Genomic DNA, 25,497 nt, shown 5'->3' on the forward strand with positions numbered 1-25,497 from the left:
GGGGACTGACTAGAGTAGATTGTGGTCTGAAGTAAAGAAATTGAGGAAGATTGGTGCCCTAACAAGAAAGCACATGAGCAAAAATCATGCTAGAAAATGTTGTGATCCATCTTAATAATTGAACACTTCATGAGCATGTGCTGTGTGCCAAGACCACTGCCAGGAGCTATTTCTGGTATAATTTCTGCTCTTGAGAATCTCCCAGTTTGGAGAGGAGATAATTAGAAGACAGTGTGACAAATGTAGTGTGGGAAGGGTGTTACGGTTAGCCCGCAGTTGGAAAACTATATTCCAGCTGGAGCTAGAGAATGAGATTAGGGAGGGAAATGTTTTCCAGAAAAGGTAAATCTGAACAGAATTTTAAATGAGAAGTAGTAGTTAGCCAAGCAAAGGAGGGGAGAAAAGAAAGGGCATTTCATATACAAAGCTGTGGAGGTGAGTGAGAACATAGACGATCCATATTGCCCATATATACCCAGTGAGTTGGAGGTGTGGAAGGAGATGAGATTAGAAAGAGACAGGGCCAGATGATGGAAAGTATGGAATACCAGATTAAGCAAGGAGTGTGCATTTTATTATGCAGACAAGCGGAAGTGGCTTCAGGTTTTGGTTTTTTAAATTGAGGTAAAATTCACATAACACAAAAGTTTTATTAACTGTTTTAAAGTGAATAATTCAGTAACATTGACAGTATTGCACATCTGTTACCTCTATCTGGTTCCAAAATACTTCATCACCTGAAAAAGAAACCCTGTACCCGTTAGTCAATCATTCTCTGCTCTCCTTTTGCCCTTATCCCTGGCAACCACTAATATTAACTTTCTGACTCTAACAATTTACCTATTCTGGATATTTCATTTAAATGGAATCATACAATTTGTGACTTGGTTTCTTAGTATAAAGATTCTGAGGTTACTCGTGTTGTAGCATGTATGAATATTCATTGATTTTTATGGCTGAGTGATACTCCATTATAAATATAAGATATAGCAAACATGTCTATCCATTCATGAATCTGTGGACATTTGGTGTATTTCCATCTTTTGACTATCATGAATATGCTGTGATGAACATTTATATACAAGTTTTTGTTTGAGTAACTGTTTTCACGAGTGAAATTGCTGGGTCATATGGTAATTCTATGCTTGATGTTTTTAGGAACTGTCAAATCATTTTCCACAATGGCTGCACTGTTTTACATTCTCACCAACAATGTACATGGGTTCCAATTTCTGTGCAGCCACACCAGCACTTGTCATTTTACATTTCATATAACCAACCTAATGTGTGTGAGGTGGTATCTCAATGTGGTTTTTATTTGCATTTTGTAACGATTATGATGTTGAGCATCTTTTCATGTGCTTGTAGGCAATTGGCATGTCTTTAGAAGAATGTCTATGTAAGTCCTTTACCTGTTTTTTAATTGGATTATCTTTCTGTTATTGAGTTGTAGAAGTTCTTAATCAAGAAATGTATGTTCTGACTGCTCCATCAACCAGCCGTTCTCCCATCTTTCTCCCTCTCCTCAGGCCTCCCTATTGTCTGGGATACAACAATATTGAAATTAGGCCAATAAGTAACCCTACAATGTTTCAAGTGAAAGGAAATTTCATCCATCTCTCACTTTAAATCAAAAGCTAGAAATGATTAAACTTAGTGAGGAAAGCATGTAAAAGCCAAGCTGGGCTGAAAGCTAGGCTCTTGCACTGAACAGCCAGGTTGCTTTCCAAGCCAATTCAAAGGAAAAGGTCTTGAAGGAAATTAAAAGTTCTACTCCAGTGAACATACAAATGATAAGAAATTGAAACAGCCTTATTGCTTATAAGGAGGAAGTTTTAGTAGTCTGGACAGAAAATCAAATCAGCCACAACATTTGCTTAAGCCAAAGCCTAATCTGAAGCAGGGTCCTAACTCTTCAATTCTATGAAGGCTGAAGGTTTAAGAAGCCATTTCAACATAAAAGTGCAAAGTGAATTGAGTGCTGATGTAGAAGCTGCAGCAAGCATCTAGAAGATCTAGTAAGATAATTAATGAAGGTGGCTACACTGAACAACAGATTTTCAATGTAGATGAGACAGCCTTATTGGAAGAGGATGCCATCTAGGACTTTCATAACTAGACAGGAGTCAATGCCTGGCTTCAAAGCTTCAAAGGATAGGCGGACTCCCTTGTTAAGAATAATAGAGCTGGTGACTTTAAGTTGAAGCCAGTGCTCATTGACCATCCCAAAAACTCTAGGGCCCTTAAGAATTATGCTAAATCTACTCTGCCTGTGCTCTGTAAATAGAATCACAAAGCCTGGATGACAACACATCTGTTCACAACATGGTTTAAATCTCAAGCCCACTGTTGAGACCTACTGCTCTAAAAATAAAAAAAAAGATTACTTTCAAAATATTAATGGTCACAATGCACCTGGTCACCAAGAACCCTAATAGAGATGGATAATGAAAGGAAGTTGTTTTCATGCTTGCTAACATAACATCCATCTGCAGCCCATGGATCAAGGAATAATTTTGACTTTAAAGTCTTATTATTTAAGAAATACTGTTTGTAAGGCTATTGCTGCCATACAGAGATTCCTCTGGAGGATCAGGGCAAAGTAAATTGAAAACCTTCTGGAAAGGATTTTCCATTCTTGAGGCCATTTAGAATATTTGTGATTCATGGGAAAAGGTCAAAATATGAACAGTAATAGGAGTTTGGAAGAAGTTGATTCTAACCATTATGGATGACTTTGAGGGATTCAAGACTTCAGTAGACGAAATAAATGCTGATGTGGTAGAAATGGCAAGAGAAGTAGAATTAGAAGTAGAGCTTGAAGCTATGACTCAATTGCTGCAATCTTATGGTAAAACCAGAATAGAAGAGGAGTTGCTTCTTATGGATGAACAAGGAAAGTGGTTTTTCTTTTTGTGTGTGATGGAAACTACTTCCAGTGAAGATGTTGTGAAGATTATTGAAAAGACAACAAAGGATTTAAAATATTACACAAACTTAGTTGATAAAGCAGCAGTAGAATTCGAGAAGATTGACTCCAATTGTGAAAGAATTTCTACTGTGGGTAAAATGCTGTCAAAGGGTATCATATATGGTGGAGAAATCATCTGTGAAAGGAAGTGTACATTGATGCAACAAACTTCATTGTTGTCTTATTATAAGAAATTGCCACAACCACCCCAGCCTTCAGCAACCACCACCACCCTGATCAGTCAGCAACCATCAACATCCAGGTAAGACTTTCCACCAGCAAAAAGATTTTATCTTGCTGATGTAGCATATTTTAGCAATAGAATATTTTTAAGTTAAGGTACATACATTGTTTTTTTTAGATGCACAGATATTGCACCCTTAATAGACTACAGTATAGTGTAAGTATAAATGCATTGGGAAACCCAAAAGTTCACTTGACTCACTTTATTGTGGTGTCCTGGAACTGTGCCTGCAATATCTCTGAGGTATGCCTCTATAGGTTTATTCTTAACTCTCAGTTATAGTCCATATGTCTATCCTTAGGTCAATTCCACCCGGTTTTTATTACTGTTGCTTAGTAGTAGTTTTGGAAGTGGGAAGTTGTGTCCTCCAACTTCGTTTTCCTTTTTCAAGATGATTTTGTTATTGCAAATCTATATGAATTTTAGATCAGCTCTTCCATGTCTGCAAAAAACATGGTTGGTATTTTGATAAGGATTGCATTGAATGTGTAGATAATTTTTGTGAGACATTGTTCTCCTGGTTTCCTTTAGTTCTTTGTCCATGGAGTGTTTAATCTCTTTCATCATACTTAAAAGTTGATGTAAAGTCTTTGTCTAGTAAGTCCAATACCTATGCTTCTTCAGGGACAGTTTCTGTTACTCTCTTTTTCCCACCTGTTAATGGGCCTTACTTTCTTGTTTCTTTGTATGTCTCAAATGTTTTTGTTGTTGTTGTTGAAAACTGGACATATTTAATACTATAATATGGCAACTCTGAAAGTTAGGTTCTTTCCCCACCCTCGGTTTTGTTGATGTGGCTTGTTTGGGGCTGTTGTTTGCTTTAGAAGTGAATAGTTTAGAAACAAATAGAAACTTTTAGTTTAGTGGCTTTTCTAAACTATTTAAATAAAGTCTGTATTCTTTGTTGTGTGTGGCTACTGAAATCAGTGTTCTATTAGCGTAGTGGTCATCTAGTGTTTTGGCAGAATTTCCTTAAATGCCTTATGGCAAAAAAAAAAAAAAGAAAGGAAAAAATACTGTTCCAAGTCTTTGTAGACTGGCTCTGTGTGGGGGTGTTCGTTGAATCATCCATTTACATCTCTCTTTTCTTGCTCACAGTCTGAAGATCAGCCAGAAGTGAAAGTGTAGGGTCTTCTTAGGACTTTTATGAATATTTTTATTAATTCCCCAGAATAAGTAGGAGCTTTATCCTCCCCTGTAGCTCCTTTCCCCATTTCTTTTTTCCCATGTTTCTCAGTTTGTCTATTGCTCGTCCTGACAGCTATCCTTAACCTGAGGCTAATACTTTTAGTTTAAATGCCCCCTGGGAAGTTACTTTCACTGCGGGAACACTCTGAGTCAAGTAAAACAAAGACAGGCCCTTGTGCTGGTCCTTTAGGACACCACCAAAGAAGTTGAAACATACAACCACCTCTTTCTGAGACTAATATTCATATTGCTCCCTCTGGCACTGGTAACCTATACCAGGAATGCATACTACCATCTTTATGGCCACTGACTGGGCAGGAGCAGGGTGTGGGGTGGTAGATGAGCAATCCACAATGCCACAGTCTTCTCTCCACAGAGAAGCTGCTTCTTTCGTCATTAAGTTTTCCTTGATAGTTGTAAAATTTTTACTAGATTCCAGAGTCCTGCAAAAGTTGATTCTGGCAATTTTTGCCAGCTTATTAGGTATTTTTTCCTCTCATGCATTAAAAAAATTTTTTTTATTGTACCAAATACATATACAATATAAAGTTTGCCTTTTTAACCATTTTTAAGCATACAATTCAGTGACATTAATTATATTCACATTGTTGTGCAACCATCACCACTATTGCTTATTCGAAGGAATGGAGGTCAGAAATTTCCTACTCTCCCATCTTCTGTGATGTCATTTCTTATTTCAAGTTTTGGAGGAGGCAAATAATGTGGTAGGATGTGTGTTAGAGGGATAGTAATTAAAATTTTATTGGTGATAAAAAGTATGTTAAAATACAGGATACACTGGACCTCTCAGTATTATTTTTGCTACTTCTTGCGGACCTACAGTAATTTCCAAGTAAAAAGTTAAAAACATTTTGTGAATAATGTATTTCAGAATCTTCTACATATTAATTCCAATCTTTGAAGGGCAAAAGCCTAAACTCAAAATAGTGGATCACACCAGTGGCAAAGAAATACAGAAAGAAACAGTATGCATACTTTCCAAAGAAAATCCTGAGGTCATGCATGCCACAGCGAAAAGAGCAGTTAGAAGATAACCATATTGAGTACTGAAAAAACAGGAATATTTGGCTTGATTTGAAATGAAAAAAAGGTTGAATGTGAATGGTATTAAAACAAACTCTCACAGGACCAGTTTGATTACACTTTTCACTTGTCAGCCAGGTTTGGTGTCATGTAAACAAAATATACTTGGATAAAAAAATTAGCAAGAATGAAGGAAGAAGAAACTAGAACTTGAAAATAAATACAGGATAGAGAAAGGGATCAAAAACCACTCCAGGTATTGTAGGGTAGGAAAAACCTTTTTCCTTTACCCTCTTAAGTTCATGAACTGAGGTCCTGCAAATTAAACTCACAAAAGACAGGAGAAAAGGCCAACAAATTTTATTTGATGTCAGCATTTTAATTCTTATGTGTACATGGGGGTCTCCCAGAAAAGGAAATGAAAACCCAAAGAAAGGTTAGACCTGAAATCTTATATACCATTTTAGTAAAAATTAATAAATCTATGCAGAAGTGACAAGACAAAGAAAAGGTGTTTGAGCTGCTAAGGGTGGTAAATTGTGGGAAAGTAAATACATGGGGGACAACTAAAGGCAGATAAGGTTATCTCAGTAGGGTTGGTTTGTGCAGATTCAAGTCAGTGCTGTCTCTAAGGATAAGAGTTGTCTCTTCCTTCTGGAATTAGGAGAAAGGAGACACCTTCAGAAAGGGAAATTTAAACTCTGCCTTTATGCATAGAGTGGGAGAAAAGAGAGGTTTTCCGCTGTCTATTTCTCAATTGCCTTCATTTCAAAATAATCTTTATGCTAAAGTAGCATATATTAGGGTGGAATATTCTTATGCCCTTCAGTAGTTTAGGGAAAAAGACATTTAATATTGGGAGCTAGATGCTCACAAAGCCATCAGAACAGAGGAACAGGCTATATAGCAGGAGACAAGCAGTGACCTCCAGAACACCACAGATATGACCCTCTTGAGGTGCAGCAATCTCAACCACAAGATGTAAGATGGGGGTTAAGAAAGTCAAGCATAGGAAGCCACAAATGGTACTCTCACAAATGCTTCTTGACAACTCTCAGTGGAATGTACTGAAGGGTCTGGGACATGGAGTGTGACATCCACCAGTCTTACAGCTGCTTCCTGCCTCATGAGGCTGGAGACTGTTCACTGGCAATTCTCTGACATGGTTTCTCAACAGCAACAATAAGCACCAAGATAGTTTCTGTTTCATTTCTATCTTTGAAATCTTATGCAAGTGCATCTAGTTATCCTCATTCATATCCAGGACCCTAACTACAAGACTGAGGAATGTAATATTTAGCTTTGCAGCCTCAGCAGCACAGAAATACACAATAGAAGGAAGTAGGAATGAATGTTAAGTGCCAACTGAGTACATTCAACCCTGTGATAGTTTAGCTATCCCCTCTCCTTTTTATCTGCTCTATTATCCTTGACTTTAAAGAAATTATTGATCTTTATTGATCTTTGGCATTTCTACTACACAAAGATCAGAATGAGGAAATATCCCTTAGAGATCATTTCATGCTAACCCTATACCTCTATAGATGAGTAAACTAAGACCCAGAAAATTTAAGTGACCTATTCCAGATCCCACAGCAAATTAGTGGTAAATCTTAATTCCTGGTCTGGAATCTTTTCCGGAAACTTAATTTATTTATGTATACCCTTCTTTTTTACAAAGGGAATTTAAAGTGGCTTACTGAAAAACAATATAGCAGAATAAAGTTCTTAAAGAAATAGCTATGAAGTATGAGACACACAAGAGGTGAGGGGGGTCGCTCCAAGGAGCCAAGCCTCCCACAGGAAGGAGTAGATAACTTAGCACTCCGAAGGATAAGCAAAGGCACTCTGTGCTTTGAATCTGATTTTAAGGTGTTTGGTTAATGAATTTGACCTTAATTTTGGTGTGTTTAAAAGGGTTCCTTTTTTAACAATTTATTTATTTATTTATTTATTTATTTTTGAGAGGGCATCTCTCATATTTATTGATCAAATGGTTGTTAACCACAATAAAATTCTGTGTAGGGGACTCAATGCACAATCATTAATCAACCCCAAGCCTAATTCTCAACAGTCTCCAATCTTCTGAAGCATAACGAACAAGTTCTTACATAGTGAATAAGTTCTTACATGGTGAACAGTGCAAGGGCAGTCATATCACAGAAACTTTCGGTTTTGATCACGCATCGTGAACTATGAACAATCAAGTCAGATATGATTATTTATTTGATTTTTATACTTGATTTATATGTGAATCCCACATTTCTCCCTTATTTATTTATTTATTTATTTATTGAAATAAAATGCTGAAGTGGTAGGTAGATGCAAGATAAAGGTAGAAAACATAATTTAGTGCTGTAAGAGGGCAAATGTAGATGATCAGGTCTGTGCGTATAGACTAAGTATTAATCCAAGCTAGACAAGGGCAACAAAACATCCACGGATGCAGAAGATTTCTCTCAAAACAGGGGGGTGAGGTTCTAAGCCTCACCTCTGTTGATCCCCAATTTCTCACCTGATGGTCCCCCTGCGACTGTGCCTGTCTTAGGTTGTTCCTCCCTTGAGGAATCTTACTCGTCTCTGGCTAACCAGCCGTCTTTAAAAGGGTTCCTTTTTATTTTACCACACACACAAAGATTCTTAATCAAAAATGCCTTAAAAAGAACAGTAATATCCTTCACTAATAAAAAAACTATTTCTTCAAAACACAGAAAAGGCTGAGAAGATCCCATGGAAAGTTTAGGTGGCTGAGGTAGCAACAGTTTGATTTGTGGAAGGGGTCACAGTGTCCTTAAAGGGTCTGAGAGGAGCTGTCGGTATCTCAAATCAACGTAGGTGTGCATTTCACAGCTGGGGGCTGTCTGCGCAAGTCAGAACTGTCTGGGCGAGGCTGCAGAGATGATCTGGGCGGAAGTGGACATGCAAAGGTGCAGTTTGATTTCATGATTAATTTAGAAAGTGGTAAATAAAATTGCCTGTTAAGAGCCAAATGATAGAAATTGAAGGAACACCAAGTATAATCTACTGGCTTTGTGTTTCTGTAAAATGTGTTTTGGAAATGAAGAACTTTTTTTCTTACCACCTAGCTCCTTTCCTCCGCCTTTAAAAAAAAAAAATATATATATATATATATTTTCCCAGAATGCAATTTGATGTTCTTTCCAACCTGTTCCTCTAATTGCAAGTAAACCCTGGGGGAGTATTTTCAAATGCCAGAAAAATAAGTTAGTGCCCAAGGGAATAGCAACGCTGGAAATGTGATGTGAGTAATCACCAGACCAGCTTTTTCTGCTCCAGAACAAAAGAAGGGCTGGGACAATGGGATCACCCTCAATTCACAAACAGGAAGCCCTGGTGTTCATTTCCTCAAGAAAATAATTGTTCTGCGTTCTTTGGATCATCTGACAAACTGCTTCCTCGTGCATTGATTTGCTGCCACAGTGAAAAAGTAATAAATCAATAACCAGCTTTGTGGAGGAGGCAGAGAAAAGTAGTGTTAGCTTGAAGAACCACAGAGGACTTTAGAAAGGGAATTAAGTTTTTGAAAGGAAAACGTAATGCATTTGGGAGGGTCCTTAAGGACTCTAGTAAAGGCCAAATACTGTTAGAGGAATTAAAGAGAAATTTACATATGCTTAGTCAAATGCCAGTCTCAGTTTGCCTAGATTAGTGTCCCAGGCTGGAAGCTGAGTCCCTGCGATACTGGCTATACTGGAGCAATGGTCTGTGCACCACATAAGATGGTCAAATACGGGTGCCTAGGTGGGAATGTCAGATTCACGGAGGACATCATGGAATAAAGAAAGAAGCTGCTTTGATATCAGAGATACCAGATCTGAAGCTGAATCCCAGTGGTCACTTGTTAGCTGGGCTTGGCCCGTGCAAGTTTCTTTAAGTTTTGTGCCTAGTTTCTTCACCTGTAAAAGCCCTATAATGAGCCTATGAGGATAAGATATAATATCTCAAATGTGATTGGTATATTGCACTTGATAAATAGTAGCTTTTGTTAAGTAGGGGACTTTTGGGGCCATGGAGAGTAGATTAGGAAGGAAGAATATCAGGAAGCTGGTTTAAAATTTGTTAAGTTGATAGAGTGGTTTCTGAGTTACAGAGAAACCAGCAAGTTAAGAAAAGCACATAAGTAGCTGGAGTCACTGGAGGGAATTTGATGCTAAGTCATTCACTGAAGAGAAGCTGATGATTTATTTGAGGAAAATGGTGTCCAATTTATCAGTAGAAAGCTTTTTGACATTTGTGGGAAATGGGAGAAAAGTGAGGCCAAAATATAAAAATGTGGAAACCATTAACTGGATGAAATGGAATGCTCAGTGGTATGTGAGGGAGGGAACAGTGCGAAATAAGTGGTCTTGATGTAATTGGAGAAAAATGGGTAACGTAGTGTATCTATGCTGGAGTTCAGGGAATTCTATCTTTCTTCATGAGGGAAAATCCAATTAAAGATGACATCATAATTTTTCTTAAGCAATATTCTCTCTGACATCTGTGCCAGCATAAATCCCATAATTATTTTTAAGAAATTTAAATAATAAAAATAGAAAAAAAGTGCCTGACCAGGGTACTGACAATCAGTTTCCCAATGAAACTGGGGATGCTGAAAAGTTAGGTCAGGTAAGAAATTAAGAATTTCAGTTATCTACCTGTCAGTTGTCAGGCTACCTAATTCAGGATGAAATGCAGAGATGAGATTTTAGGATGAGACAAATGACTAATTCTAGCAAAGGAGAATAACCTCACATGGCACAGAGTGTTTGCGTAATGAACAGGAATGGGTTGAGTCAGGTGTTTATGAGTGATCATTTATGTAATCATAGCATAATCAAGTGCAATATTTTAGCTGGTGGGGTAAAGCCAAAAACACCCATTTAGATTAAGTTTAAGCACTAATCAGACAAACTTGGTTGAAATAGATTGTAAAATAACTTTCAGAAAGCCTAAGGCTGACAAAAAACATGACTGTGCACACTTGAAAATGGTTTGCCACATTTTTGAAATCAAAATGTCCAGGTATTAGGGGTGAACTAGAAATTAAGTGGCTAAGTAACTCTAGAAGCACATTGCAAAGTTTTCTGAAATTAGTATTAATAAGATTGTTTTTAAATACATCAAATCAGCAGCTGTACATATGGAAAAATTATATGCGTAAGTGAAAAAGAAATAATGTAATTATTCTTTTCTCTTTTTTTTTTCGAATAGAAATGTGAACAGCACCTAAAAATAAAAAGAATTACTTTAGAGAAGATAGATATTCTCCATTTTGCTGTCTGACTTTTTATTACTTGAAAAAATGAGAAACATTCCTAATTTTTAATGAAACCCAGTTTTAAGGAAAACTGCTTGCAAAAATTTCTGTAGCTTTTAAAAATTTGAATGCAATGTCTTAGAGAAAGACATTAAGGCTGAATCCCATTTTCAAATTAACTTTGGAAGCACAACTAGTTTGTGAGCACTACCGAGTGTGGTCAGATCACTCTGTAAGTGGCTGTTACCCACCTATGGTCTTTGAATGGACTTCAGGTATGGACACTGCTTAAGATATATTACCAGCTGTGAATTGGGCTGGAAGATTGCCCAGGTGATACTAAATGCTCTGTGGCAGTGGTTGGGACCCACTGATAAGCCTGTGGAACCTGTGATAAAAGGCAGGATTCAAAACATCTAATAGGCAAACATCTCCCCAAACATCACCTTGGGGAGAAAGGCAGTAAAGTTAATACAAAGAAAACCCTGATTAATCTGCCAGTTGTTTCTAGAAACAGTTTTATTGGATTTTGTATAAGAATGAGATAGAACTATTTTGTAGTCTGCATTTTTCATTTAAAAACATGTGAAATACAAATCTTTCCATGTCCATAAATATAAATACATATCATTATTATTTTTTAATGTCTGGACATTATTAGTTTAACTAATCTTCTACTTGTTTGACATTAGATCATGTTAAGATACATGTTAAAATAGATATTTTATTTACTTTTAAAATAAATTCAATATTTGGCTTTCTTTGTGCACATTAATACACATACATTTCTGAATCATATTTTACATGCACACTGTAATAGTAAACTGTATGAAACATCTAGCACACCAGAGAATGGTAGAGTATCTTCTCTGTTCACTGGGAGGGATTTTAGAGCTCTGGCACTCAGTATTTCACTATTAAAACAATGCTAAATAGAAATTCCTTGCTTAATTATTTCTTAGGATAAGTTCATAGAAGTTATTGCCATCCCAGAGGGGATGCGCATGTTAAGTTTTCTGCCTACATACTGCTAAACTGACTTCTTGAAAGGTGGATCAGTTCACCCCCATGACCCATTTATCCACACTGTCCTCAGTATGGTGTATCAATCATCATTCTGCTTAAGCTTTACGAATCTGACAGGGTAAAAAAAGGTGCCTCACCTGATCTGCAGTTCTTTAAGTACTAATGATGTTAAATACCTTTTTACAGCTTTTTGTCAGTCTGTCTTTTTTCTTTTTCTTTACATATTTAAAAATATTTGTTTATATTCTCATTCAGTTTATTTAAACTAAAAAACAAACACAATTCACCCATTTCTCTCATCCCCACCCCTCACCTTTAGCCACCACCAACTGTTCTCTGTGTCTATGAACTTGTTTATAAATATATATATGAGTCCACATATAGGAGCAATCACACAGTATTTGCCTTCTCTAACTTATTTCACCTGGTATAATACCCTTGAAGCCCATCCATGTTGTTGCAAATGGCAAGATTTCCTTCTTCTTCGTGGCTGAATAATATTCCACTGTCTATCCTTTCATCTTTTCTATACATTCATCCATTATTAAATATTTGGATTGTTTCCACATCTTGGCTATTGCAAATAAAGTGGCAGTCATCTTGGGGGGTACAAATATCTTTTCAAATTTGTGATTTTGATTTCTTTGGATAAATACCCAGAAGTGGAATTGCTAGATCATATGATAGTTCTATTTTTAATTTTAGAGGAACATCCATATTGTTTTCCGTGGCTGCACCAATTTACATCCCCACCAACAGTACACAAGGGTTCCCTTTACTACACATCTTCTGCAACACTTGTCATTCTAGTGATAATTTTATTCTTTTGGTACTAACCTTTCTAACAGGTGTGAGGTGATGTCTCACTGTGGTTTTGACTTGCATTTCCCTCATAATTAATGATGTAGAGCATCTTTTCATGTGCCTGTTGGTATCTGAATTCTTTGAAAATATGTCTGTTCAGATTTGCTGCCCATTTTTAAATCAGATTTTTTTCTTGCCATTCAATTGTATGTGTTCTTTATATACTTTGGATATTAGTCCTTGTCAGATACATAATTTGCAAATATTTTCCCCAGTTCAGTAGGTTGCCTTTTTATTCTGTAGACAGTTTCCTTTGCTGTGCAGAAGTTTTCTAGTTTGGTGTAGTCGCACTTGTTTATTTTTGCTTTTATTGCTCTTGCTTTTGGTGTCATATTAAAAAAATCATCACTAAGGCCTATGGCAAGGAGCTTAATGCCTGTTTTCCTCTAGTTTTATGGTTTCAGGTCATACATTCAAGTCTTTAATCCATTTGAATTAATTTTTATATGTGGTGTAAGGTAGCGGTCCAGTTTCATTTTTTGCATATGGCTGGCTGTCTTTTTTTTTTTAGAATTGTTAGTATATGTTCTTTCTGTGAAATTCCTGGGAGTATTACATAGGGCAAACATAGGGAGAATCAACTGGTTTGGTTTATTTTTTAAAAACTACTAAGTTTCTTGGAAGGCAAGTCTTTGTCAATAATGAATTGGTCCCCTGAACTCATTACTGACTTGTGTTAGGATTGGGCTGTAACTTGTAGGGAAAGCCTTGTTTGACATCTTATAAATTATCTAAAAAGGAAAGGGTATGTAGAGTTAAAATGTCTTTCAGATTATTAAAAAATTAATTAGCATACAGTAATATTAAGTTTTTTGGATATATAATTCTATGAATTTTAACACATGGGTAAGCTTGTATGACTACTACCACCATCAGGATGTGGAACAGTTTTATTGCCCCCCAAAACTTCCTTGTCCACCCCTTTATACTCAGATCCTCCTTCTACTTCTAACCCCTGGCCACCACTGATCTATTTTCTGTCACTTTAATTTTGACTTTTAAGAGTGTCATATAAATGTAGTCACACAGTATGACATTTTTGAGACTGGCTCCTTTCACTAAGAAAAAATGCCTTTATGATTTATCCAAGATGCTGGATGTATCCATAATTTGCTCCTTTTATTTCTGAGTAATATTCTTATTCCCAAGCCAGTGTGTTTTGCCCTGTACTACCTGCCTCCAGCATTTTGGATGATGAGGACAGCCTCAATTCCTCCCATCTCATCCTAGGCTGTGCACAGAGCATTAGCATTTGTCTTTCTCCAGAAAGACTCCCCTCACTCCTTATTCCCAGTATCCCCTAGGGATATCCAACTCTCAAATTGCAGACTTCCAAATTTTCCTAATGAAATGAACTAACCACTCTTTGGGGGGAATAAAGTGATTTTTCCCTTTGCATTTGTTTACTTCTCTGTAAGCTCCTGAGATGGCTAACATGCTAGTTGTTAATCACACCATCTGTTCAAACAGCACTTCTAAATCATTTGATTCATACTTTTCTTTTGAAGGGTTTTTTTTTTCAGAACAATATGCTTGTGTCTGTGTTACTCCCATCATTTGGCAATGCAGTATGAGCTATTTAAACTTTCCTATTTATTGTAAATGGCTTTTCAATCAGCAAATATTTTTTAAAATGTGCATACACCACAAAAAAGCTGTGTCTACTGACTTTTCAAACATTGGAAACAGTAGAAAAATCTGTTGCAGTCTGTCTGCTGTCAAATTTTAACCCATTTGATTATATTTAAATGAAGTGTTGAGGAAGATGATTTATCTGACTGACCCTGAGGAGGTTTTCCCCACTGGTCCTGAAGATGGCAGTGCTGTGCAATTTAGTACAAGGCTTTACTCCAACCCCCACCCTCCCCACCTCCCCAAAAGAATTTCTGGAATGACAGAAACTGGGGGAGGATTCTCTAAATCTGAACCTTCTACACTTAGCATAAACCTCTTCTGAACCCTGAGACAAGTTGGTTTATCTTTGGTCCTTTTGTTTTTGTTTCAAACTGTACCCCATGCGTTTCCTGTTTCCAGCTGGGATCAGAAATGGAAATAGTTTAAAGGTTATTCTCATATCATGGGTAACCAGGAAGTACCTATATAGTTTACTGAGAAGCTGTTTTTCACAAGACTGCTTGGTGGTTTTTTCTTTTTCTTTTTAAAAAATCTTAACAAAGGCTTGACCGAAGATGAGCAGGAGCTAAGAATACTGGAGATTTTAAATGCCTACTGGGACCACATCTCTGGTTGCTGGCCTCTCCTGGTTTCCTCTCTTTAACAACAGAGGCCTGTGGGCTGACATTCTTTAAATTTCATTAGCAGGGTCTGGAAGAGTGGGTTTAGTGGGATACAAGCTCAAGCCCCAGGCAGCACAAACCAGAGGGCAATTTCTTGGTCCTGTCATTGCTAAGGTGTGAGCAGGGAAACAGAGTGGGGATTGGGAGTGGATGGAAATGTATAGGTACACCCGACTTAAAAATTTTCATCAAAATTTGGTGATGATTCAAGTAGCCAAAAAACATTTGTTGAAGACTTAATTATGTGAAAGGCATTACATTAAGCGCTGTTATAAATAATAATCAGTAATATGTATGTTCTATGAGTCAGCCTCTTGCCAAATGCTTCAGCGACATTTCATTTAATTTTCACCAGAACTGTGTGAGGTAGGTACTATGCCCATTGTTTTTTTTTTTCCCAACATAAGGAAACTGAGAGACAGAGAGGTTAGGAAATATGTCTAAGGTCATGCAAGTTTTAAGTAGAATTGCTGAGATTCAAAGTTAAGCTTTCTAACCCCAGAGCCTGATCAATCAGCTGTTGCCTTACATTTTGATTCGTAGATGAAATGACATAGACATCAGGCTCTGAAGCTGGAATTAGACATATTTGGTGCACATTTAAGAATGCTAGAGAAGGGGAGACCTCGATCCCCTAGAAACATAGATCCTGATACTTTACTCCTGCTAAGTGTTACATAATTGTTAATAAGCCAGGCCCGCAGTGAACGTGTGTGTCACGTGGGCGGGGAGCTCCACCTGGAACAGCGCACGTAAGTGACCTAAGATGTCTTTCTCCACTGTGATCTATGCAGAGAATTTCTGGGGCAAAGATTTGCTAATAGAATGAGAACAACAAGGATACTCAGCTGGGACTATAGTTTTGGATATTCAGGGATAAAATACACCAGCGTTTTCAAGTCGTTTTTCCCAGTGTGTTGTAACACTGCCTAGGATGTCAGAGGACATCCCAAGTTGGTTCTGTTTAATCCCCCAAATTCAAATGTGGGGCCTTCTCTTTCATTTTTGTCAGTAAAATACAGATGTATAGAGTCGCATCTCCCTTCTCTGTGCATGCGAATGATTTACAAGGTTGCCTGGAGCAGTGACTCATTGCCTAGACCTGCAGCACCTGCATTATTTGGGCCCTTGTTAGAAATGTAAATTCTCAGGCCCTGCCCCAGACCTACTGAATCAGAAACTAGGGGTGGAGCCCAACCATTTGTGTTTTGACAAGCTTTCTGGAATGAGATTCTGATGCACATTCCTGTTTGAAAACCACTGGACTACACTGTTATTTACATGTAATTTGGAAGAAAGAGATGGAGCTCAAGTGAGTCAATGGCCAAAGTGCTGAGCGATGTGGAAGAGAAGCCACTCTAGTTGCCATTGTGAAGGGCAGGTAACGGTCCCTAGACTGGGCTGTTGAACTTGGTTCTACACTTGTCCTTAGGGTCTCATTGGATCCAATACCCTCTTCCAGGACGTTTTTCTCATGTCACTTCCCTCCCATCTATTCACCCTTCCTTCCCTAAGCCGAGGAGTTCATTTGTAGCTTTGAGAGGATGGAGGGACGGAGATGGTAGGACAGAGGAGGACAACTTCCAAGGAGTCACCCCACTTTCTTCTATCTAGGCATCTGAACATCAAAATCCAGGAAAGGTCTCCTTTCTTTTCTACTTTCTGTGCTCATACTCTCTTTCTCAGGCAATGAGCTTAGAACAGCTGGAATGGGAGGTGAAGACAGGTGAAAGCAGGAAAGGAAATATATTTGTTAAAGTTTTAAAGTTATTATGGCAACAGACTGGAATGCAAACTTCTGGTTGTCCCCAAATGCTTTGGGCAGACATCTCAGCACACCGAGATCAGACGTGGCTCTGGGTTGCTGAAAGTGACTTGAGAAGTGCCTCCTACATTCTCTCAGTGAGAAAATATCTCCTCAATCAAGGATGTACTGTGTCTTATATTTGTTCTTAGAGGTTTATTTTCATAAGTAAAGCTTAGATCTATTTGGCCACTGATTCTTTAGAACGCAAATACTTCCCGGAGAAGATGCCTTAGTTTGCAGATGTTTGTCAGGGACGCCTCTCCCCTTCTTTCCACTCGAATCCCTCCTAAAGTGTCCATCCTCATTCTAAACAACTGTTCAAATATTCACTGACCACTCCAGCCAGTATTGACCATACCTCTTTCTTATATACCCCTTCACTATTTACACATTTAATTTGTTTGCTTTCAGTTTATAACCCTCTTTTATACTGCATTGCTTTATTTTCTGTTTCAAGTCGGGTTACATAATGTGTAGACATTTTTGGTCTGCTCAAAATCATGATCTTACATGAGATGGGGACCGTTTCAGATTGTGAGGAAATGACTTCCTCTATGGGGCTTCACTAGGATGGGAAAGCTGAGGTTACTGTTTTATATTAAGATGGTATTCTACTAGGGGCCTATTTGGGACAGGTCACACCCCCACCAGGGACACCGCCACAGCTGAAAACTAAGGTTAAGACCAGCGTCTGCCATTATGGAAAGTACATAGGTAGCAGATTTTGCAGGAGAGGAGTGAAGTGTTCTCCTGGTCTTGGCTTTGAAGGAGTTGGGATGTAGAGGTGGGGGTGGGGGTGGGGAGAGAGTATGGTTGTGGTCAGGTGGGTTAGAGATAGTAGCTACCACCTGGAAGTCTCTGTGCTTAAGATTGTTTTCGAACGATGTTCAGAGACCCCCTGGGTTCCATAGAGGAGCCTCGTGGGTCTCTTCAGGGTGGAGGCCAGCAGTCAGAGTCTGGAAGAGTGTCCCTCCTCTGCACTTACTACAGCAGCTCCAAGGTTTTCTGTGTAACAGCCCTGCTGAACAAATTAGAGGGAAAAAGTCTTTATGGTCTAGATTATTTTGATCACTCCATTTCAGTGTTTTCTTTCCCTTGATTAATTCTTGGGATTTTGAAAACCTTGGTTGAAAGTATCTCAGCTGAGCCCCTGGGGAAGTGCTCACATTGAGGTCACTCCCAGACATGATCATGGGGGTGATGAAGGAAACCAGAGGGAAAGGACTCCAAGGTGAAAGTGAAAGGGGCAGGGGGCAGAAATCAGGCCACAAAGCTCATTTTCTCTATCCTTCTTTCTTCCTGTCCCAAATCCTGATTCCAGGGCTAAAGGGAGTTTATTATGAACATGCTTTTTAAAAAAGTGCATTCTCTTCTCCAAATATCTAGTATAATGCCGGCACTCTATAGGTGCTCAATAAATACCCCTTGAATTGAGTTAAATTAAGAACCCTAGTTCTTTTAAAGAAAAGAGATGCTGCAAGTTGAGGGGAGAATACAAGATGGTAAAAATCACTGAGGATGAACCTGTCTTTCCTTATGAATGATTTCAAAGAAATTCCAAGGTCAGAAATGAAAGACTACCCCGCCGCTGCCAGCTAGATAAGACATTTGGTGTATCTGATTAAGGGTTACAACAAGAATCCTAACACAAAATCCAACATTGTCCCAGCAACCCACTATCTCCATATAGCCCATATACGATTCCAAACCAGGTCCCAGAATTCTGATTTTTGGCTTATTTTCAGGGAGTCAATGAGTGTATGTGATTTCATTTCAACCTCTGTCTCTCAGACTGCTCCAGAAAACAGCCTTTGGGCTGTAATTTTACTTTATGCTTTAGGAAAATTTCTTCTGGCTTTTCTCAGTAAAGAAATAAAGAATGGGAAGGCACTCTGCAGCAACAGCGGAGCTGTGACTGTGGCAACAGCCGCCACTACCCCAGCTGCCGCCATGCTTCATAAAACCATTCCAAATGGGATGAGCGCACTCAGTAGCATGATCGATCCTCTGCCGCCATATCACTTCTATTTATAATCTTGGCAGAGCTACAAATTTCAAGGGTTTTCGGAGACAGAGGAACTCTGCTACATGAAGTGATTGTAGCGCTTATCTTCTCAGAGCTTGAATTCACGGGAGTGGGATCTTCAAGCCTCTAAAGGAGTTGATGTTCCTGCAGAATCCAGCCAGCTTCCTGCTCGCAGGTGATGACTTTTAATACAGGCACAGAAAAGGCTCAGAAGGGTCTTTTTTTCTAAGGGTATCTTTTTAATTTTTTTAAGGAGTTTAAAAGATAGAACTCTTATTTTGTGTGTCTTTGTGTTTTGCCACAGATAATAGCCTTAAATCACCTAAGGGTTTATCTCACACATCTCTCGCTGCCTGTCCTCAAATTATTCATTTCCAGTACTGGCCTCTCTGTTAATTAAATGGTATGTCTATGGGGGCATTTCCACTTGAATGATAATTAATGTGTTTTTTCCCAATCCAGCTGCCCATGAACTCTTGGTAGATAATTTGTTTTGTAGCACATATTTGCGGCTGGGCTTGGATAATGATTTCCTGCTCAACAGTGAAAAAAAAAAAAGTAAACATCACTCAAAGCACAAGATCCCCTCTCTACCTTTTCAGAACTTGGGGATGCAGGAAGAGGAAGAAGGCTACTTCCTAATTCATAGTAAGAGCTTCAGAGTACCACAGTACCACAGTCACCACCGTGGAAGCTACCTTAACCTTTTGGTTAATTTTCATAATTATCTGATATCCTTGCCTAGGTCTCTGGTGGCTCATAAGGCATATGGTTTCTAAGACATGTATAAATTAAGATTAGTTGTTTAAATATTTTTAGTTCCAGTGGTATGTTAAAATGTGATACATTTGTCTTTTAATGCCCGAAGGCGTCTTCTTCATTTTAGTATGCTGCTAATGATTCTTTGTGAGGCAGCAGAGTGGCTCAAGCCTTAGGCTTAGGCTCTGGAAGAAGAGCTGCATTCGAATCTTGATGTAATCATTTGGCAACTATGAGACCTTACGTGAGTTCTTAACCTCTGTCTTGCCAATGGGTTTCGGCCCCGGGCAAGTTCGCTGTGGATTCAATGTGACGGAAGAAATTGACAGCAAAACATTCTTTGGGGTGAAAGGGTTTATTACCCGGCTTGTTCTCCCAGCGGCAGGTCGAGCACTAGCATCTCTACCTCTGCGCAGAGCACTGGGCCAAGCTCTCTATATAGCGCAATGATAGCTTACGGATCTACAGGTGTGGAAGTGGTGGCCCAGCAACAGGCCAGTTACATCATCAGGTGGTTTAAGTTCAGGGAGGAGCCTGGCCATAGGAACCCCAACTTCTCCACAACCTCTATATCTTACTTGCTCTTCTCTGCAATGGGAATAATGATAATAATCTCCCTCATAGAGCTATTGTGTGAATTAATAGTATTGTTTATATAAAGCAGCATAGAATGGTACCTGGCACATAATAAACACTGTATTAACTATTAATATTGTCAAAAGAAAATATTTTGCATTCAAGAAGATTTACTGGAAAAATTGTAAAAACTTGTCTGGTATTATAGTACACTCTCAGTTAACTGAAAAATCTCTGAAAGTGCAATTGTAGCTCCAGAATACTACAACTTCAGCAGAGGGAGAGTCTGCGCAGGAAATTGGCAGTTTTAGTGAGCATGAACCTCAAAAAGAGGATGTATAAATCTAAATAGCATGACTAGGGAGAATTGCCCACCCAGACAGGTCAATGTCTAAATAAACGTCTGCACAGTAACGGGAAGAGGAGGGAATGCCTTGGGATGAAACTTGCATGTGAGTACCTTGCTTACATAAACACTATTATTCCATTTGCTCAGTGCAGACTTGCTTCCCCCTTACCCTGAACAAAAGTGGTCCAAAAACTCATATAGTTAGGTAAAAGGAAATTGAGAAATCTTTGGCTTTACAGAGCCTGTTCCTGATTCAGAGTGAAAAGATTAGGGAAAATCACATATCAGAACTGGGTTACACCTCGAGCTGATGCCAATTACGTTTGGAGCGCTTAAATCTGACTTGACGCTTGATAATAGGATCTGAGTGGGGGAGTTTCCAAACCAGAGTGATAGCACAGTTGCATAGTAAATATCTAGAAAGAAAGTTGATGTCATCACATTTAGGGAAACTTTTCTGATAAGGTTTTAGAGAAGAAGCAGGCTAACTGGAATTTCTTGAAAAGAATTGTCTTCAGAGCTTTAGAAATACTGTCAGATGGTCTCTTTTTTTCAGTGCTCCCAAATTTGCCTGAAGGAATTAGAAACGTGCAGATGACCTAGCTAATGTTTATGAAATACTTTTGAGTGCCCGGAGCTGTGTTAAAGTTCTTTATATGTTACTTGGTATAATCCTCTTTGCAACTTTAATATTTTCCCATTTCCAAGCTGAGAAAGCTGAGTTCAGACACACAGCTGATAAGTAGTAAAGGTGGGATTCAAACCCAGGTAGTTCAACAGCAGTCCATATGTTAACCACATATTCCCCTCTGTAATCTCACATACAGTATTAAAAATGCAAGGGTTGGTAAGTATCAATATAGGTTCATTATATCAATTTAAAAACATAAAAAATAATTATCCTGTGGGATTTCCATAGATATTAGCAACAATGCTGACAATTAAACTAAAATGTTAGCTAGCAAATGTGGCAATGTTGGAGAATTACAGTCTCTGCTCACAATTACTAAGATCATTTTTCTGTTGAAGAAATGAGCAAATCCCACAGATAAAGCTAATCCTAAATGGAGGCATTTCTTTGATATTAAGACCCAGTGGTAGCACCTGGAGAAATATCAGTGAAACCGCTGCTGGAGCTGGGCGTTGCGCTGAGCTGATATTGGAAATGGCGAGCTTCACAGTCTACCTGGTAATTAAAGCAATTTATCTTTAGGCGGATCTAGGCCATTTCATATTTCAATATGGAACTTGGGGAATAGAGATGCCTGTAGAGAATCTCCATTTTGCAAACACTAATATGTAAAGTAAGTGGGTGACTGTTTGAGATACTGTCAACTATGTGAACATCAGAACTTTGGCTGCTAAACGGATGCCACTACATCTGGCTGGAAAGGACTCAGAACTTGACAGCAAGGGACCTGCATCTTTGCCACCATCTTTCAGGACCCAGGAAGCAGATGAAATGACAATGCTTGTACCCAACTCTATCCTATCCCAAAGGCCAAGCTAAGGTACAAATACAATAATAGTGCCTAGAAGGCCAAAGAATTCTGAAATTACATGGCATGCCATTGGAATACAGGTTTGTTCCATTCAGGGTGATACCCACTAGACAGTAGTACGTGGCTACTGAGCAACTGAAATGTGGCTAATCCAAACTGAGATATGCTGCAAGTATAAAATATGAATCAGATTCAAAGACTTAGTATGGAAAAGGAATGTACAACATCTCAAATTTTAAATGTTGACTATATAGTCACATAGTATTTTTGATATACTGGCTTAAATAAAATATGTTTTTAATTAATTTCACCTGTTCCTTGTTACTTTTAAAACGCAGCTACCATAAACATATGTGGCTCACATTGTATTTTTATTAGGCAGTTCTGGTAGGTACTTTATTGCAGGGGCAGCTGAGAAATGAGACGGCTTCATCCGTAATCATGGACAGTGAGGGACTCTTTAGAAGCCAGATGGAATATTCTGATAGCCTCAATCATCTCTATTGATTTATTGATTTTTTTTTTGTTTTCAAGTTCATTAATTTCCACTTTTATCTTTATTATATCCTTTTCTTCTATTTTCTTTGGGTTATTGTCCCCCTTTCCCTGCCCTTGACCCTCATCTTCGATGGAACGTTTAACTCATTTATTTTCAGGCCTTCTTGTTTTCAAATAAATTTATTTAAGGCTAAAGTATTACTTTAGAAACATCCCCAAATTTTAGTATATAGCACTTTTATTGTATAGTTTAATATTTTTATAATAGCCTCATGTGGCTTTCACTTTGACTAGGTTATTTTTATGATACAGACATAGATTATTTGGTATTTCTTGAAATTTCCTTTGTGGCATGATATGTAGTAGTTTTCTGACAGCCCCATTTGTGCTTGTAAATAATGTGAATTTTCTGTTTTCTACTCGTTTTGTGCAGGCTTCTACATATAGTAAGTTTTTTCATTTAGCCCATTAATTTTATTGTTCAAATAGTTTATAAATCTATACTGTTTTTCTGCCTGATACGTTACTTTCTGAGAGGAGTGTATGAAAACCTCCCACTACAATTGTAGATTTCTCAATTTCTCCTTATACTGTCATTTTTACTTTATGTATTTTGAGGCTATGCTGTCAAATACATACAATTTTATGACTGTTTTATTTTATTTCTGAGTTGTTTTTATCTCATCTATCTGTGTTTCTATCAGTGCCTCTTGGCTTAAAACACTGTTGTTTGATTTGAATATTGCAACAGAAACTATCTTTTGATCAGTATCTGCCTGGTTGATATTTGTCTATATCTTTCTGTATCATTATGTTTTGTGAATATCCCTTAAAATAAAAAGTAGCTGAATGTTATTCTCATTTTAGAAAATTCAGCTTAAGGTTATTTTAATCTTTCTTGTATTTATTATGATTACTAATATATTAATGCCTATTTGTACCATTTGGTTTTATGTTTTCTTTTTTCTTTTCTGGGTTTTATTGAATTGACCAAATCACCTTTATTCCCTCTACATCCTCTCAACGTATTTAGTAATTATACATTTAATTTTATTCCTTTAAGTAGTTTTCTTTTACATTTCCAACATGTTTATCTGACTTAACATATTGTAAAATTAACCAATGATCTACCTTCCTCCTGAACAATGTAAAGACTTAGAGTGATTAATCTCTCCTATGTTCTAAATCATCATCTAGTATTTTAGTTTTTTATCTAAGCCACCAGATTAATGTTATCATCATTTTACACACAAAGTTCACTTAGATTTACCAACGTGCTTACTAGCTTCTTTATCTCATTTCTTGCATTCACTCTTTTCTTCTTGATTTACTATTATTGATGAATGAGGTTATTTGGGAATCTTAGAAAATAAGCTCCTATGACTAGTAAACTCTTTCAGTCTTTGTATTTATTTACCTTCACTTGATATGGTTTAATGGGTGGACAGTAACTTCCCTTTACTATTTTGAAAATATTGCTCCATTGCATTCTGGCATCTTTTGTCACGAGTGGGATACCTTCTGTCAGCCTACGTTGTCTCTCTGCACACACAGAGTAACGTTTTGAGCCCCCTGCTTCATGGCTGCAAAGCCTTATTCACTTCCGTATCCATCAGGGGTATAGACTATGAGCTGCTTTGGTTTAAGCTCCTTTTAACTTCTCCGACTTCGGTTCCTCTTTTCACACTAAGGGTTTCACGTTCTGGATTTGAAATCTGGTCATGTATCCAGATTTTGTTTTTGTGCAGTTTAGTATTTCCTTGAGGGAGAGTCCTCTGTCGGTTCAGAATGCCATATTGCCTTGCATTCTCAGTGGCCACATTCCTGCTACTTCCATAGTCTCTGGAGGTGCCAACCTGACAGGACAGTCTGGCTCTACTGTCTGCAAGTTAGAGTCATGGAGATTCAACGACAAAGGTCTAAGACCCGGGCACACATACTGACTGAGAGCACTCATGATACCCCCACGTTCTGCTGTCAGCCTCCTACTCCTGTGTGCCTTCACCTTGCAGAACGCTCTCTTGGACAGAATTGCACTTTGCATGCCCTCTGCCTGCCACCGCTATCGTGGGCTCTATGTCTGGTCTCAGTTCACGCGTCTTTGGCCCAGCACTGGAGAAGAGTGCATTTACATCCCAGCTGCAGCCCTTTCTGTGCCTGAAGCTTACCAGGGTCGTGTGGTTCCAGTCTACCAAGCCTTCCAAACCCAGGGAATATACATCTTGGAAAAGTCCTGTGGAAGCTCCAGCTTTAGCCCTAGAGGGAAATGTCAGCAGCCCCTCCCGGCAGGGAAGGGAGGGGAACGGAATGCCCAGCTCAGCTTGCACCAGGGGGAACCTCCTTACAAAATGTCCTCTCCCTGCTCTCTGCCCTGTCGGAATCCTATAAAACCTATAGGTCAATAATTGCAACTTTCCTCAGCACCAACTTTAACATTTTCACATGATTTCACTTTCCTATTCTCTTAATTCTTGCCTCTCTTTATTCATACTAGTCAATGCTCTGGTATATATATATATATTTTATCTGGTTTTGAATCTATCAGATTTGGTGCTTGTCTACTTGTCTGCTCTGGTGACTTCATAGTGAGTTATTAAGGATTTCTAAAATGTGTCATTTTAATGAGATGTTCCTTCAGTCTTTGTTACTATGGAATATTTTCTTTTCTGAAAAGGGGGAGTGCATATGATCTGAAGTCACTGATGTGAGATGTGGCAAAAAAAAAACCATTTGAGTGAAGATTCTTCTGGGAACAGAAATGACTTTTGTCGTGGTCATAAGGGTCGATCTTAACTTTGATAGAGTATCTTTCACATGGTTGGTATTACATAAATATTACTGAGTAAATGAGTAAGGAAGAAGCAATCCAAATCTGTAAGAGTTCCCCTTGAATCACAGAATTTCCAAGAGGAACAAGAGCTTTTTGGTGTGGGTCTTCTAAGTTCCAAGCACATTCTCTTCGGTGTGCTTAAAACATTTTATCTCTAGTTGCCATGGTGGTTTGTATGCCATTATTCTTTCTGCATTTGTGATACACTCTTACTTTAAAATGCTTTTTTCAAGGATGCTTGCAGGTTACTTCACTG

At 38.2% G+C, this 25,497-nt stretch overlaps 1 protein-coding gene across 6 annotated transcripts in view; it reads left to right on the forward strand.

Moving 5' to 3' along the window:
* Positions 1 to 995: 995 nt before the first annotated feature.
* LOC130684532 (tigger transposable element-derived protein 1-like) overlaps positions 996 to 25,497 on the forward strand; it is a 169,838-nt gene continuing 145,336 nt past the window's right edge. For all 6 annotated transcript variants that reach the window (XM_057505494.1, XM_057505497.1, XM_057505492.1 and 3 more), the window contains exon 1: positions 996 to 3,233. In XM_057505494.1, coding sequence (XP_057361477.1) covers positions 2,728 to 3,233 — 506 coding nt within the window. In that variant the 5' untranslated portion in view covers positions 996 to 2,727. The remainder of the gene's footprint in view (positions 3,234 to 25,497) is intronic.

The sequence above is a fragment of the Manis pentadactyla genome, chromosome 8 (genome assembly GCF_030020395.1).
Source record: "Manis pentadactyla isolate mManPen7 chromosome 8, mManPen7.hap1, whole genome shotgun sequence".
In the NCBI taxonomy this organism is placed as follows: Eukaryota; Metazoa; Chordata; class Mammalia; order Pholidota; family Manidae; genus Manis; species Manis pentadactyla.